Genomic DNA, 18,708 nt, shown 5'->3' with positions numbered 1-18,708 from the left:
TATTTAAGTAATAAACAATAATCCACTTTTTTGTTAACGAACACTACAGTATCCAAATAGACCGTTAAGACCATCCATGAATGAAACTTTTATTTCTGTATATTAGTCATGCTCTTTGTCATTTGTTTCGTACTTTCGCCTAATCTTATTATGTACAATATATTAACTAATAAAAAGATTTAAGAGACTAATTGAAAACACGTAAATAGCTGAAATAACTTATTAGAAATATTGTTATATAAATAAAAATCAAATTTAAATCATAGCGTTATATCAGTGGCGCATGTGCACCGGAACTACGAATTTGTGAAAAAGAGCGCCTACGGCCGAGCATTCAGGCAGTCTTCTCCCTCCGTTTTCGGCGTCTACACGTAGCACACCGCTACGCCGCTACGCGGTTAGAACTGAATACTTAAAATTGTCGTTTGCGGTTACCTTATATATTATAATGTCGTCTTATTAGTGAAATCAATGACGGATTGAGATGTGAATTGAAATATGTTGTTTCGAAAACTTTTGTGGTGTTTACATATCGGACTTGCTTTTCACGCGGTTATTTGCTTAAAGGATATTGTTGGTAAGAATACGTATTTCAATTCGATTTTACTTTTGGTTAATGTTAATGTTTTTCACGTAATTAACACATTTAAATTTTTTTAAATTTCAAATGAAAGTAATGATAATTAAATAAAGTTGTTTAAGGCGTTAACACAAGAAATGTTTCTTATTAAAGTTGTAAATATTAATTTAGCTAGTTTTAAACCTATATTAATATCATATAATATATAAGTTATTGACGTATGCTTTTTATTTAAATAATAGCCAAGAATTGACACGAGAACAACGACAATTAACAACCACAACTTAACAGTAAATTATTATACAGTTTCTTTGTATGTTTATTTGTACAGGGTAGAATACAACATAAAGATTGCAAAAGCCTCAATTGTTTAATAAATTATAAACCTACACTGTTTCAATACAGGTAAAGCTTTCTTTACATTTTACATTAAAAAATACCATAACAGCCTTCTAGTTAACAGAATCTGATCTAGGCTACGCTTGCAATTGTCATCTTGATATTAAATATGTTTTATAACCCAATTAATTTAATTTTTATTAGCTATTTATTTTAACAGATTATTGTTTTACAGATCAAAGCTACAAGGCTCTTTGATCCGTAACATAACAATGCTTGCATAGTATTATTTCAAACCAGAATTAATATCATAATAAAGTAGAGAAATAATTATTTTCGTAAATATTGTGTATTAGCTCAAGGGAGACGTTTTTCCGCAAATATGATGTTTAAACATGTCATAAATTCTCTTTGACTGTACAATTTGTGTCTGGCTGGTTTTAATGACAACAATAACATTGACACATTTTGAATTAAGGAACTAGTTAGCAAAATTTAATATCGAGCAATTTTTTCCTTTCTGTCGTGATAGGTGAATCTAAAGAAGAAATCTTATACATTTCAAAATTTTTCTTACAATAAATAATAAACAAAAACGCCAGCCGCGAAAAAATTGGTGACGTTTATGGCCGTAAAGCATTGAGCTTAAGAGCAGCATAAAATTGGATCTTAAATCAGGATATCAAGTGTTAAGACGTTGCAGAAGAATATAAAATTGACCACGAAACGGTTTTTACCCATTTAAAAAAACTAGGTGTACAAAAAAAGCTCCATATTTTGATACCACGCACGAGCTCACTTAGAGAATCTTAATGAACCGTGTAGTCATTTGTAATTTTTAGGAAGAAATAAAACCGAACTGTTTTTGAATAAATTGATGATCCCAGCCAGTGGGAGGGGATAACGTAACCTGTTTTAGTCTCTTCAAATTTCTTTACAGCGTTAGGTTAACATCAAGAGATAACTGCCAAAACTATATTACTTACTTACCTACGTCACGTTTATTAGAACAAAAGTACAAAAACTTGACAGACGCCTACAGCAATGCATACCAATCTTGCGCTCCCCACATCGAATTCTCGCAACCTTGACTATGTCATCGGTCCAGCTAGTAAAGGGAAGACATGCCACATCTACTGGCTCGTAATCGTCACTCGACTATCTTTCGGCCCCAACGGCCGTGCCTTGCTAATGTGTCCGATTAAATTTTCCATTTGTAAATGTACTGCAGACATTTTTTATCTGTTTGTTTGTTTTTGGATGATCGCAGTCTAATTGAGAAATAAATGAATATAACGTATTTCCATTGATCAATTTTCATGTGTATCGACTTAATGTCCCGAGTCTAATCAAAATCTAATACAAAGTTTAATTCCGTAATCCATGTAATTACAGTTGACCGATGACATACAAATGCTAGTTTAACGATCGCATGAACTAGTCAACTTAATATTACGACTTTGACGATAACATTATTAAAATAAAATTGATTCAATGGTGACGTACAACGTGCTTGCCTAAACACTTTTTGAACAAAAAAAACGTGAAGTCAATGCTTACACCCTTTTATTACTTAAATTACAATATTTATTGTACACATAAATTAAAAGTATTATTTATATAATGTATATAAATAATACCTTAAATTTACGTCCACTGCTAGAGAAAGGTATACTCCATCGATTTCCTATAAGGCCGAATGAAGCGGTCTGCTTTTAGTGTTTTCCCATGACCATAACAAGGCTGAATGTCTGCTTAAAAATTTCTACATTTACATTTCTTAAAAATTTTCACTTTTTGCCTTCGTATTTTTATGTTAACTAGGTAATTGATCACTATAATTTTGGCCGTAAAATATCCACATGGCAGCTGGACATAGGTCACATTGTTAAATTTAAAATAAGACCAGTTAAAAGCAGTCTGCATCCACTCTTGTTCTCTTCGTACTTGCTGGTCCGTGGTTTCCGTAAGAACATAAAGGCTCCATCGACATCTATTTTGGGTATTATGTCGCCCGCCCACTGTCACTTGCATGTGCTATATATATATATATGCTATGTATATATATATATGCTATGTCATTTACTCTCATTTGTCTAAGGATCAAGTCATTTCTGTTTCGACCCAGTAAAAAAATTTTTAGCATAGCCTTCTCCTTGGTTCGTTGAGAGACTGTGAATTTGTCAATGAGGCCGAGTTAGAAACTCTCCATGTTTCAATTCCATGAGTCCCCGCGGGTAACACACATTATTATGTTTTTGATTCTTTTTTTTTTCAAAATTGTTTATTTATTTTTACGTTTCTTTCTATGAGATATTCTTACTTTCTCACGATAATTTATCATATCTGTTAATGGTTATGGTGGCGTACATTATAAAGTTAAATCGTAAACTGTAGTCTCTTACTATAAAACTCTCTCGCGCCCGTTCCTTCTCAAAGTTTTATATTTTTTTTGAATCCTACCTTTTTAATGAATCAAAATACATTTACATTTAAATACGGACCACTGGTGGTTAATTAAAATTACAAATTTTAATTAAATTTAACTTTAATCAGAAACCGATATAGAACAGAGCATTGACAAGTTGAAGTGACAAAGGACAGGTTACAGGTTCTGTAGTGGAGACCACAAATCGAACGCTGGCTACTTCCAACTGGTCTAATCGTAAATTTAACAGTGTCACCTATGTCAAGCAGTGAACATTCTGCGGCTGAAAATATGGTGTGTTGTACCTTGTCAATATATATAAGTATTGTATAATGTAAGTGGTGTATTGTATTGTATAATGTAAGTATTGTATAATGTAATATTGTATAATGTATAATATAAGTATTGTACGTATGTAAAAACTGACAATTTTGAAGAAACGTACATATAACTAAAAAACGCGGGTACATTGTTAAATATAGATAAAACGATAGCTAGATATTTTTGTGAAAACCATTCATTACAATGAGTAAAAAAACGGAAGCTTACTTCTTATTATCATTTTTTTTATTTTGAGTATGTTTTCCGAAATAAGCATTAATCGACATACATTACATAAAAGATCTAAGCAACTCCAACATGTTAAAATAACCTGTGAACACTGTCAAAAGCAGAATTTGATTAAACCTTATAATAAAGCAACATTATTGCGTGTATTGAATGTTCCCGTTAGGAACCTTTTGCAAATTTTAACCAAAGGCAAAGCGCTTACCGTCGAATGATAAGATCTGCCCTAAATCATTCTCCGCGGCTTTAGTTGCAGAAAGTTTTTGATTAATTTTCTTCGGTGTTTTTAAAAAGACATCATGTTATTAAATAAGTTAAAGCACAAACTATTATGTCAAATATATTCGCGAAGCCCACAGTGGACATTCCTCCTTATCAGTGAAAGTTGTTTCAAAACTGCTGATAGTATTCAATAGAAATGAATGAATACCATAGTATCATTTAGAAAAGATGTTCAGAGAAATATATGTCAAAAATTATAGTATTGTCTACGTGATTTATTTTCAAATAAATTATTTACTTATGTATCAAAATAAATATTTTTCGCCAAATCACAAAATTAATTTTTACATCTCTCAGTTGGTAACTTTTATCACATATTTCATAGAATTTGTTGATGTAAGTGTTATTTTGCTTTAAATGAGATATATTTATTTATCATGAACACTTTAAGATAAAAATGACAGACTGATAATAATTAAATATAACATCCAACCACGCGATTGTATTAGTCCAACTAAATTAAACAGAGAACAAAGATAAAATTACGTAATTCGATACATACATGTTCATAATACCAGTGTGTTGGATGTTATTTTGCTTTAATATTATTTCATTGTTGTCTACTAACTAGAGGTTTGATACAGAATAAAAGACTTGTGTATAGAACAAGTATCGATTTATTACGAACTTAATATTCAAGTTCCTATTATGTAAAGTAAACTACTATCTAATACATACATTAAGTAACATAGTTCAATTAAGTCGATTTTGCTTTTATTAAAATACCCTTGAGGTAGTAGGATAGTAAGTATTGCCCAAAATAGAAGATCTTTTTAATGAGTTTTTGACGTATTTCCAATGTATTACTATTTTTGAAATGTAAAAAGATAACTGTTATCAATTATATGTCATGGTATAATACATACTTTGAATTTTAATTAAACAAAATATTAAAGTTTTCCTAACAAAGTTTTGGACTATTCTTTTTGTTATTTGGAATAAGGCTTTTTCTTACTAAGTTATCTGCTCACATTAGCAATAGCTTATTTACGCTCAGACCCATTATTCAACTAGGCTTGTTATTTTAGAAAAACAAATGGGTCCAGCTTCCACAATTAGTAACACTGAAGGACTTGACTTTGTTTCACTTGTAATCGTACGACATAAAGCTAGTTGAGCCCCTAGGAGTACAACTAGCTATGACTTTTCCTTTTGGACACAACCGCAGTGATTATATTTTATGAATGTTCAATACACGTTTAATTTGTCCAAGGGCAGCGACTCTAGTCAGTCATAAGACGCAAAGAGACAATAAAAATAAAACACTGCTACTTAAAGATTTGCTGCTTTCGGAGTCGATATTTACGGTAGGGCATACTATAGGCGTTACAGAAATAGCGTGTATTTCACATTGAGTTTTATCATATTAGAGAATTTGATGTCTCGGATGTTAAAATTTTTACTGTAAACAAACTTGGATATGTAGTGGAACCAATACGGAAAATCTTTTTCAAAATCTATCATTTAACTAACCGTTTACTAAGTTTTTATCCATCTATCACAAAGACTAATGACTAATAACAACCAGTTTTCAAGTAACTTACGAAAGCAACCGGCCATGTCTAGAGGTTGAAAAATAGTTAAATCTAGAGATTCATTTGTTCAAAAATAAATGGTAGACGACAAAGATACGATAAAACACTGAATCTGACTTTTGTTCTTGTGCATTATTTTTAACCAAAATTATAAGGATAGCAGACGAAGACGAGGTTGAGCGTAGTACCTGCATGCCAGAGATAGCTCATTTTATTCACTTACTACACAACGCCTCTTTGTAAAGTTTAGCAGTAATGATAAACAAACTTTCGGAGATCAATAAGGCAACTTTGTAAAGATTAAGTATCGAGACCAGATGGAGAATATAAAGAATTCAGTTAAAATATGGTGTACCTTAACCTTAATTCTAAGAGAATACTAGTATTGAAATAATTACTACGTAATACCGTAGACACCGATGGATTAATACAAGTCATTTTAATCACTTTAATGATGTTACTTTATTAACAAAGTAAGCGTTATAATATATAGGAAATGAAAAGTATTCACCGGAGAGCTGAAGTGACCATAGACGCATACTACTTCGACTCTTTAATCCTTTCAGTAACATCCCTCGTACTACGTCTAATTATATGGAGTAGTTTATCTAGAAATAGCCTTTCCATATTTGATTTTATCCATATTCAGCGTAGATATGTTTAAAGCCCGAAGCAGAGAACTGTAATTACAAATTTTTGTAGTTACATTTTTCATTTATTATACATGAAATATCCATTAATTGTCACATCATAAAAATATAAGTGTCTTTTAGAGAACATGTAATATATTACCAGCAAATACCTTAGACTAACAAAGGTTACATTACAACACAACACAAGATTGCAAAATTGCAATCATTCGTTTATAAGACAGTGGCAGCGCAACGGTAGAGGTCTGAGACTTGTAACCATAAGACGCGAATTCTATTCTTGATATCTAATATATAAAATTCTCGTGTCACGGTGTTCGAACTTGAACTCCTCTGAAACGGCTTGACTGATTTTTACCAAATTTAATATGCGTATTCAGTAGGTCTGAGAATCGGCTACTATCTATTTTCTATACCCCTAAGTGATAAAGGTTGTTCACACTTAAAAACATTTTTTTATTTTTTTAACGAAATTTTTTGTTTTTATTTTTTTATGATACAGCATACAAGAATACATACAACCATATATTTTCACCCCTCTACGATCAACCCTTATTTTTTATTTGTAAATTAAAATATCAATTTTTTTTGCAAAACAACGTTTGCGGGATCAGCTAGTAATCTTATATAATTCACACTTTGTGCATTAATTATACAGAATTGCCACTGGTCGTAAAAAATTCCAAATAACGAGCAGCAGCGTTCCATTATACCATACTACGATCGTCAACCCACTTGTCAAGCGTGGCCATTAAGGTATCCCCCCATAAATATTTGTGAGGTGACCCCTATATCCCTGCATTAGGCGTCTATAGGCTAAAACGGCTAATCAACTGTCAGTCCTATACAAAAAAAAATTGTCAGTTATTTCAAAAATATGCATAGATCGATTGGTTAGAAAGAAATGAAATTCTTAAGTTTTGGCAGTAGGTTGCGTGACGAGGAACAATTGAAGGAGGTCGCTAGGTGTGAGCCGGAGGGTCGACGGCAGCCTCGATGCGACACGCAGATATTTATACTGAATTTACCAAAAGTTATTATCAGAAAACATAACTTTGTACTTCAAGATTATTTCAATTTATTATTCTTGAAATTTCCTTTCCTTTTATACCAATCTGATACTATCTTACCTTTAAATAATTGATAAATATTTTCATAATCACAGCAAGGCTATTTTTAATCCGCTTTAGCAAAATAATAAGGTAGGCCTGTTAAATATTATATTAGTTAAGGGTAATAAAGCATTTAGACTGGAAGGCTCTCTGAAAAATGTATATACCGAGGCCTTTTTTTCCACTGACAAATGAAAGTCGACTCTCCATTGAACTTTTATTTCTTCTTTGTACTAAATACAGTGCCTCCATTTTTTCAAAAAATAGCTATTTTACACGGTAACCACGAAAAACAAATTGCAAAGTGAACGATTATAATTTTTACTCATAACCCATGAGCGAATTTCTAGTAGAAATTTCACATAAAATTATATTATACGTATTATAACAAGTGTAAAGTAAATTAATAAGTAATACACAGTTAAGTATACAATATGTATGCCTTTCAGTAGGCATTCATCGGCTGTAATGATGATGATAATACAAATTTACTATGAGTTTAATACAACATTAAACCTAACATTAATTTTGATAATTTCAATTTTATATCGATATCCTCAACCCACTATCTTCAGCGCTTTTATAATTGATCACAGAAATATGAAAACATTAGTAAGCTCTAGTATTGTTATCGTTAGACACCTTGCAGATCCCCCTATCTGGATAACATTATCCTTGTAAATATTTACATTATAAATTTATTTCTGATCATCAATCTACGTTATTAACAAATACCAATTTTATATAAACTAGAATCAAATTCTAAAGAGAGCTCCCCTTATATTGGTCTCTTTATTCCCCGCTTTTTAGGAAGCTACGAGAGTTTTTAATAAGTCTTGATTTAACAATGACCCGCAGCAAACATAGTTGTCAATGTTATCACTTTTACAAATATGCTTAATACTGCAGTTAGAGAAATTTATTCTTAAAGTGTATAATGAATTTAAATAACCTTTTAAATTCATAGCATTCTAATTCAGAGGCATTGTAAGAGTGAACATATAACAATCAGACAATAAGTTTCCCAACTGTCCCATATGACATGATTTTATTGATATTTTGGCAACCATCATTTTATAATTTTAAGGTGATAATAAGAAAGAAACTTAGTATACGAGGGTCAAACTGAAAGTTCTTAGAAAATCAAAAACTAAGCATTCTAGCAAGTTATTAGTTTTATTATAACTGTTCAAAATAGCGTCCATTTACATCAATACATCGCTGCATTCGATGGAACCATTGAGAAAAGCACCTTGCCCACTCGGCCTTAGGGGTCTCTTCGACGGCGTTTTGAAACGCAGCCACTGCTTCTTCGGCGTCCATAAAATGTTTTCCTCGAAGTTTTTCTTTTATTTTCGGGAATAAATAAAAATCGCAGGGTGCGAGGTCGGGGCTATACGGCGGGTGACCCAGTAATTCCACGTCTGAGGTCGCCAAATAGTCGATCGTTTGCCTGGCGGTGTGTGACGAGGCATTGTCGTGATGAAGGAGGATCCTGCTGCGAGGTCGTTTCTCTCGAACTTTTTCCAAGACAAGTGGCAAACAGTTGTTAGTGTACCACTCTGCATTAACCGTTTTCTGATCCTCTAAGACAACTGTCGCGTAATGACCTGTCTTTCCGAAGAACGAGGCCACCATCTTTTTTCCAACACTTCGACCTCTCTTCACTTTAGTTGGCAACTCTTCGGAAGAAAACACCCACTGAGCAGACTGTCTTTTGGTTTCCGGATCATAACAGTAAATCCAGCTTTCGTCACCCGTTAGTATGTCGAACACAGCATTTGAGTCACCTCCGTTAAATTTTTGGATCATTTCTCGGCACCAATCAACACGGCGGAGTTTTTGAGCCTCGGTCAAATTATACGGTATCCAGCGGGCACAAAGCTTCCTGACCGCTAAATGTTCATGGAGGATTTTGTGCACTTGACTCATACCTATGCCTAGACTTGTCCGAATCTGCTGATAGGTCACTCTTTTGTCAGTCTCTATCATACGCCGCACAACACTGATATTGTCTTCAGTCGTCGCTGTAGAAGGCCGTCCCTCACGCAAATCATCGGTGAGATTAGTTCGACCACGTTTGAATTCATTAAACCAGTTGTAAACTGTGGCACGAGATGGGGCTTCATCGTGAAAAGCCAATCGAAGTCTATCATAACTTTCTTGTTGACTTATATGACATCGAAAGTCATAAAAAATCATTGCACGAAAATTTTCTCGGCTTAAACTGACGCTGACGCTGACGTGCACAGACAATTTTCAATTTGCCGCCAAATCGTAAAACAAATGACAAATGAATGAAATGTATACTCAATATTATTGGTAAAGAGTTCTATTTTCAAAATTTAAACTTATTTTTTTAATATAATGCTTTTAAGTTGCCAGTTCTAAAAACTTTCAGTTTGGCCCTCGTATTATTTACCACTATTTTTCGTTGGAGAACTACTGAAGCCTGTCAGTGCCACGATAAGCATTGCGGGTACTTTTCATCAGATAAATTAATTCATCTAAATCCCTATCACGAATTTAAGCGCGACCGTTCAAACAACGATGACGCTGAACGCTCTGGTCGTCCACAGTTCACAATTATTTAGAAAAACGTAAAAAGACGTTTACAAAATAGTTTTAAAAGAAAAGTTTTCCTAGAACCACAACTTTCATAACTATAGTTTATGTTGCGGCTTCTTGTTCTAAATTGTATTTTATTAAACATCGCTCGTGCAACTAATAGCCAATGAGGCCGAAAGGTTCTCAAATAGTTAAGCGCGAGCAGTCGCTGTTTGCGGGCAGAGCAAACCCGATTTTCATGCTAATCTATTGGCTGAAAAGAAGAAGAATCATTTCCTTAGTTATCGTTTTATATTTACACTGTATTATTTTCAGATGTGCCTCGCTTCGAGAACAGTATAAACAACTTAACTGTTGCACTGGGAAGAGAGGCTATATTTACATGCATCGTCGATGATCTCGGTTCTTACAGGGTTTGTATAAAAAACATTTTTTCAACTTTATACATCAGCTCATTTTAATTAAATTCCAGTAGTTTTATAGAACATATTAAAAAAATATTTTAGCATTTTTAAGTATTAAGCTCGGAAAGTTGTGCCTATAAGGGATGTTTTTAAGAGGTGTTTATTTCCTATTAAATACATCGTTGTACTCTTTGAGTTTGCCATACTGAATAATTACCTAAAATGCACAACTTTCCTGATAAAGTAAGATCGATGAGGACACCTACTTTACATTGATTTTTCATGTTTACCTACGACAGCGTAGTTTTGGATTGATTTCTATTTTTTTCATAGAAGTGGAATTAGCAGAAGGGTCCTTGCATTGTGCTGTTAACTTTATTCATTTCAGCAAAAAAGATTTGGGGAAGCGCTTTTGTCAACCCGGAGGACTATAAAAATATAGTTATTTGTCCTCTTTTTAAAAGTAATCACTGCATGTAAACGTCTACTTTTTTACAATTATAAAATCTCGCTCATTTCATTTCTCTCTTTCTATCTAGAGCTATATAAACACTGTCGGACGAATAAAGTATAGTAGCAATGATTCTATATGAAAAAAACGTAATATTTCTTCATTTTATTTTGGTACTGGCCTCATTAACAAGACTCGAAATTCAGATTGAAAAATAATATTATTTTATCTAAAGAAGTGGATACTCCAGCAATACCCTAATGACAAGACAAACAAAATTATTTTCAATCTTATGCGAATACTTAATGATCACAAAACAAATGTCTGTATTAAACAAACCATTAAGTTTTGTTAACTAAATATCGTACGCAGCTTTTATACAATATACAAAGTGTGTCTGTGCTAAACTTTCTGTACAACGGTTGGCAACCCGTCTAACAAGCATAGCATTAATTAGGGAGACCTACTTAGCAGTGGGCTCATAACGAGGTAAAAGTAGAAGAAGAATAAGATACGATATGTAGTAATAAACGACCCGTCTTGACACGTTTTGTTGAGGAGACCTTTTCCGTAAAAAACTTTTTTGTTGGAAATTTCTTTATTCTCTGCTACAAACATAATATGCCCGCTGCCATTTTTGTTTGAATTGTCAATGTTATGATTATGAGTTACGTACTATAAAAAAATAAAGTAGACGTTTACATTACACAGGTTTATTGTCACAAATGAATGCTGTATACCAGTTGGCATTTGACACGCAACTTCCTAGGAATTGAGATGACAATATTGTAGACACTTAATCTATGATTTTAAAGCAACAAGACTTATACTGAATTAAATTTCTCTCAATTTTTCGCCCCACTTGAACTTTTCATAGAAAATAACAAAAATATGAAGAAAAAAATGGCTCAATTAATCGAGACGTTTCGGAGTTTTACATTTGAAAAATATTTAGAGTTACATATTTAATGGAATCAGGCGTTATTTTGCGAAAGTCCATCCTAAGTAAGAAAAGGACCAATATTAAGCCACTTCCGCACATGCAGTGGTAGTCGTGCAACAAAGTGCACCGCCCGCCAGCCCGCTGATAAATGCGCATGCAGCGAACAATGCGAATTACACAATTACCATCGTTAAATCACTCAACACACAGTACGTGTTGTTGTTCTTATTTAGAGTTACAGTTTTTATATAGATATATTATTCTGATTAAGTTTTTAGTTGCATTTTATTATGTAAGTATAGGTAATAAGAACATTTTAACAAATGGTCGATGGGGCCGTAAGGTTCTGATGCGGAGAACACATTCAGGCAGGTGCAGCGTATGGGTAAGGAATGACCACAAAATTAAGGTTACATTGTAAGGTCGTTAGAAGAAACTGAACGCAGGCCTTTCCATCCGCTCTTTTGGAAATCTATTGCGGAGGTCTTTGTTCTGTGGTGGTCGTCAAACATCTGAAATGATGATGATAAAGAATGTTTTGTCCATAGGTGGCGTGGCTCCGCGTCGACACACAGACTATACTCTCTATCGCAACACATGTGATCACAAAAAACCACAGAATTGCCGTAAACCACAGCGACCGGCGTGTTTGGTTTCTTCACATATATGAAGTGAGACAGTCAGATCGTGGATGGTACATGTGCCAGATTAATACGAATCCAATGAAAAGTCAAACGGCTTACCTAGATGTTGTTGGTACGTTCCTAACCTTATTAAACTTTTTAATTATTTACAACGATTCTAGATCGTTGTAAATATAAATTCGTCCGTTCAATTGTGTTTCAAAATACAGGTCACGCACTATTTAAAAATCCATTGTATCAGAAATAATTAATAACGTAATGATAGTAAGAAAATCGTTTTCAAAATTCGAATTATTACATATTAAAATTTAATTATTGATTATCACCTGTCCTGACAGAGATTGTTCTGAGAGAAGCTAAGAAGGTGCTGTCGCATTCTAATAGAAAAAATAAATTAATTTTACATATTTCAGCGATCACTTTAATACACGAGTAAATAGATGTAAAAGTTTTTGGCTGACAAATGAGCTATAAATTCACCCCTTCAAAGCTTTTACACATTTTTTTACTTCTTGGTTATTGTCACGGCTGGTATCCGGAATAGAAAAGCATTCTCCGGCCACATAAGAACATAAATTGAAACAACTATCGGCTCGTGTGTTTCTACATATGATGACGATGTCGGAGTTTATTAATACAAATAGTTCTGAGTATTTTTAGTCTGTTTATTTAATTATTATAAGATTATGGGCGAAGAACAAGAGGAGTGGCCGGTTGTTAAATGATAAATGACACCACGCTTTTGTTTACTATCTTTACACATAACATAATATGGCTCATTAGTCCTGTCAAAGCATTACTTACAGCGTCCCTAAATCTGAAACAAAGACATGTTTGACTTCTTCCTTTCATAAAGACCTTACAATTGTAAAAAACTAGCAATAGAATTTTTCGTTTTATTTAAATTTTAATTTGTTGTGTTTATAGTTATTAAAATATTACAACAGGTTTTTTTCATTTTTCTTTTATATATAGAAAGAGAGGGAGAGAAAAAGGTAAATTAATCACATGTTTCACATCGAATGAAACTGATTTATTTGAAAAAATATTGTCGAAAGTCAAAGAAAGTTAAACGAAGAGTCTAGTAATTATTTTCAAACCGCTTAATGCCATTTGCCGACCAATACAACGTTTTTCTTTTCGTGACAGGTTTGAGAAATCAATTTCCATCTTTTCCCCAAGCTACCCTTTGTCTCTATCTATGAGCATAGCAAGCAATAAACCAAACAATTAAAGCTAACAATCTCACCACCACCGCATCTGCAGTACGAACGCGTTTATTAGAGGAGATCAACGCATTGCAATATAGACAATCCTCTCCTTCCGCGAAACGGTTTATCTCTGCTCGGCAGACGCTGAGCTTGTTGAGCCCACTCTAGGCAGCTACCTCTGGCCTTGGCCCGGCCATGTAAATGCTTCGTAGTCATTTAGTATATTGTAAATCTCCTTGCTTCAACATTAGGTCACTATTACTACTTAGCCATGATAAGACCCGTTCAGAGGAAGATATACCTACGTTGACTCATTTTTTTAATTTATTTACCTAAGTGTCATAGTCACAAGAACATAATGGTCAATTCTATTACAGTCCTACAAACAGTAAATATAATGTTGACACAACATTATCATTAATTCATGTTTTATGATTTGCAATGTAGTGCCTCCGAATATTTTGGACTATCCAACAAGCAGCGACCAGGTGGCTAGGGAAGGTGCCAATATTACTTTGCGATGCGCCGCTCATGGAGTGCCCACGCCGACTGTTGTATGGAGAAAAGAATCTGGAGATTTACTGCCGACAACCAACTTCAGTGATCTACAAAGTAAGAACCATACTCCTAAAAATTATAATTTTTATTTAGTTCACTCTTTTTTTTAAATATTTAAGTATGTTTATTTATCTTTATATACATTTATAGATAAACTTAGACATGCTTCATTATTTCATCATAGATATGAATTGATTATTTTGTAGGTAAACTCCCAAGATACGGTATAATATATTCACACTGTATATGTGGTTCAGTACTGCTCGTTTTACACTAGAAGCAAATTTGAATCCACATCTAAACAACCTACATTGAGCTGCCATTTTAGCAAATTGAAACTCCTGTTTCTATTATCGTAACACAATAGAGCTAGGTTTTATGCAGGTAATAGAATAAACTGTAAAAATCTATGAACATGTATGACTTTTAAGATTTAAATGTTTATTTCCTTGAAATTAGCATAATTTTTAACAGAATTATTATTGGAGAAATTAGAAATATTCTGTTATTCGGTTTTGCTATATAGCATCGAGATATAAACGTACGTTTAACAAATTATTCCATATTCTAAGTACACTTTATATTACTTTTTAAATGTCAATACCTTTTACGTGCGACTACAGTCATTTGGATAATTTTGTTGAATACATGTGTCAAAACTTCTCTACAATTATGTAACGACTGTGGTATGATTACTCAAACTACCACACTTTTATAATGTATTGAACATAATAGATTAATGTTTTGTACGTTGAGTGATTAAAAAAGAAAAACCAATTTCACTAACAAAACATTTCAGTATTTTATTAAATTAAATTATTAACAACACACATTAACATCAAAATCAAAATCAAGTTCTACCGTATGGACCGCTATTTGATTATTTATTTATTTCCAGCAGCGTCAATTGCTTAAATATTGTATGATCACACAAAAACAAAGAATTCGAATACCATCATTATAAGTGGATACGTGAGAAGTGGTAGAAGACTGAGACTTGCAATCGTAGGTCGCTGGTTTGATTTTCAGGATACAATCTTAACTTACTCTTACTAATTCACACTTTGTGACCTACCTTTGTGAGTAGTTTAGGCCAATATGGTTAAAAGCCGCGAGTACATTAAAATGTTTCTAATAGTAAGTTTTTTACAGATCACTCGATAAGCGGATCAACGCTAGAATTAATAAAAATTTCACGGTTGAATATGGGTGTGTACCTCTGTATAGCAACTAATGGAATTCCACCGTCCGTGAGCAAACGAGTGATGTTAGTTATTCATTGTAAGTGTAAACCTACATCTTTATAAAATAATTTTTCATTAAGAACTTCATAACCGTCTATGTTATGAAACTAAGATAAATAACAAGGATTTATCAACATGTATGTTGCATGTAAAAGCCAATGTTAAAAATTTGTTCGAGTTCTGCGTTGAATAACATTGCTGCAATAGTTATTCCTTCTCTTTGAGAGTTCAAGTACTGGCTCCGACAGAGATAGGCTAGCTATGTTCCAACAACACTAAACCGACAACAACAATGTCTGTATATGGTATTGATATTTTCGTGAGTTGTTATATATTGACTGGTATGTATATATCAGTTTTTGTTACAGTTCCTCCAATAATGACGATACAGAATCAACTTGTTGGAGCTATAGTAGGAGACTCTGTAATATTAGAATGCCATTCGGAGGCATTTCCAAGATCTATCAATTATTGGACTATTAATAGTCATATTATATCGCAAAGTATGTATAATTATTTATTTTCAGATTATACTAATAATGAAAGTTATAAATGGTAATTATAATTTTTGGTTTACAGGCGATAAAAGGTTTGAAATTATAACAATTGAACGAGGTTATGAAGTAGACATGAAATTAAAAATAAAGACAGTTAGCAGAGATAATTTCGGTACATATACTTGCATATCGAAAAATTCACTTGGAGATACTGATGGCACAATAAAGTTATATCGTAAGTACTGTTTTGATACAATATTTTTGTAATACTTGGGAATTATCTACAACATCGATTCAGAAGTAAAGAGAACTATAGAGAAACGATTGACAAGTGGTAGTGGGTAAGCCACATAGGGCACAGAACAGGTGGCTGCTGGGAACTTAAGGTTCTGGAGTGGAGGCCATGAACTAGGACATCGACAAGTTGGGCAGTTGTGACCTTATTAAGGTCATACAAAGACACCGGATGCAGGCCTGTTGGATACAGTCCTATTGAAAATCTTTGGGAGAGGCCTGTGTCAAACTTTGGACTTCCCACAGCTGAAGTGAAGATGTTTTGTTTTTGTTGTTTTCTATATGACACATGTTAATTTGTATTTATTTACAGCAATCTCTGGTAAATACGAAGACCTACAATACAACGACATTAACGTTTTCGACGACAGTCCGGATGTGAGCGAACTCGAAGCACAAAAACGTAGCTACGCTTCCAAATCAATAATTGAAAATTTTTCCTCTTTAACGCCATTACTTTTAATTCTATTCTTAATGTAATGACACTATGTATATACTTAAATAAATTGTTAAGATAACCATTTCTTTGGTTTTATTTCTAAATGAATTATCATTATGTCCAAATGATTAATAACTATATAAACAGGCAATAAATTTTAAAGCAGATTTTTCTTCTTATTTATGATGTTATAAAAGGCTTATCATCATAAATGAAATCTGTCTTATGGATTTTTTAGGACTATAAACATGTTAACATACCGCGAAACAGGTAACCACTGGGGTTTTAAGATTTTGGAGTTAAGACCTCGGATTCTAACGTCCACCCACAAGGCGAACTGACAACTTTATTAATGTAGCCGGAAGACTGGATGCAGGTAGTTTCAATCCAATCTTAATGGAATTCTATGGACGAGGCCCATGTTCAGCAGGTGATAATGATGGTGATGATGAAACAAATACTACAGAAGTAAAGGTATTAAATGAGCGAATAAGAAAAGAAAGTAAGCTTATAAAAAAGTAATATCGTAAATCGTAATATCGACTATAAACAATTACTAAAACACCTATGCAATATTTCATATAATTTTTCAAGTTTTATATTAAGTTTATTTTCGTGCCTATTCTTGTCTGACAATAAGTTGAACTCAAAGTAGATATTACAAAGATTGGTATGGGCTATTTAAAAGTTCATTATTTAACCTGCATTGCACATTGGAATAATGCCAGTGTGGTGTAAATTCTAAACTTTAATGATTAAAATAACAACAAACAATTTATTTTTTATTCACTTTGGCCTAGATTCGTAAACCATTTTCAATACGAATCCACGTACCAAAACTACATCCCCGATTTGAAAATAGATTTTAAAAATAAAATTTTCAACACACAAAAACTTCATTCGTGAATTTGATTTATTTAAATATTGTCTAAAAAATGTTACTGTTGTCTATATGTATACAATTTTATTTTCATTCACTCGTGTACATATAAAACGGCGGCTGATAATTGAAATTCAAAAATATCTCCTTTTTTCATAAAGAGAGATATGTGTAAGTTACTCGCTAGAATAAACAGCCAACAAACATAAACATACGTTCATAAGTTAAGGTAATATTTTTTTAACATATGTACATAATTCGTCACCCAAATACCACGTTACCAAAGATCGGCGGTACAAAAGTATAAAAAATAAAAAAGACAGAAATCTTCAAAGCTGTTTCAATAAGAAAACATAACGTTTTCATAAAATATTCGCGAAGTTAAAAAGGAATTATTTTATACTAATGTAAAAGCCTCTTAAAATTCGTCTTGTTATTTATTTACTCCAAAAATAAATTTTACGTTAAAAATATGTATATTTAACTAAATATTCGTTCGAAACCTAACAATATATCTTTAAAATAATATTCAATTTTGAATTCCACTTTTTTTTGCTATTTTCTCACATTAGCTAGCTGATATTTATTTTTATAGCTAACTCAAACAATTATTTTTTCATAAAACAATGTTGTGTTGAAAAATTTATCAGCATATACAATAACATATGAATCACGTACGGTTTGCCCGGTATATAGGACACTTATTTATTTTACTTTCTGAATATAAGATGTTTACTAGAAATGTGTTTATTTTTTTACGATTAAAAATATTTATGGTATAATTTTAAGGTGATATAATGGTAATAAAACTTAAAATTTACATAACAGTACAAAATCATACCGGCTTAGTGAACATTTGCATTTGTGTTATAAATTCGTAAAGAATATAACGACATTTTACAATAACACAGCATCCCCAAAATGTACATTAATGAACGTCTCCTGGATCCTCAGTTCCGAATTAAAATTTAAGATACACAATCAAAACTTTCTAATCGAGTTGTATCTAAATTATATAGTTTGTTGTGTTTACAAACATTTACAAAAATGTTTAATTTCATTTACAAATATCTCAAGACACA

At 32.5% G+C, this 18,708-nt stretch overlaps 1 protein-coding gene across 1 annotated transcript; it reads left to right on the top strand.

Annotated features, from left to right (window-relative positions):
* The first annotated feature begins 498 nt into the window (after positions 1 to 498).
* LOC137926932 (protein amalgam-like) lies at positions 499 to 16,787 on the top strand. The gene is made up of 8 exons (XM_068770681.1): positions 499 to 577; positions 10,377 to 10,474; positions 12,408 to 12,615; positions 14,162 to 14,326; positions 15,425 to 15,553; positions 15,885 to 16,019; positions 16,096 to 16,248; positions 16,621 to 16,787. Exons 1-8 carry the CDS (start codon positions 499 to 501, stop codon positions 16,785 to 16,787), a joined length of 1,134 nt encoding a protein of 377 aa, XP_068626782.1.
* Positions 16,788 to 18,708: the final 1,921 nt, after the last annotated feature.

The sequence above is a fragment of the Battus philenor genome, unplaced genomic scaffold, assembly GCF_028537555.1.
Source record: "Battus philenor isolate CCGP_79_NKW_IND1 unplaced genomic scaffold, ilBatPhil1.0.hap1 SCAF_10, whole genome shotgun sequence".
Classification (NCBI taxonomy): domain Eukaryota; kingdom Metazoa; phylum Arthropoda; class Insecta; order Lepidoptera; family Papilionidae; genus Battus; species Battus philenor.
The sequence above is the reverse complement of the archived record's forward strand: the minus strand, read 5'-3'. Positions and strand labels throughout refer to the sequence as shown.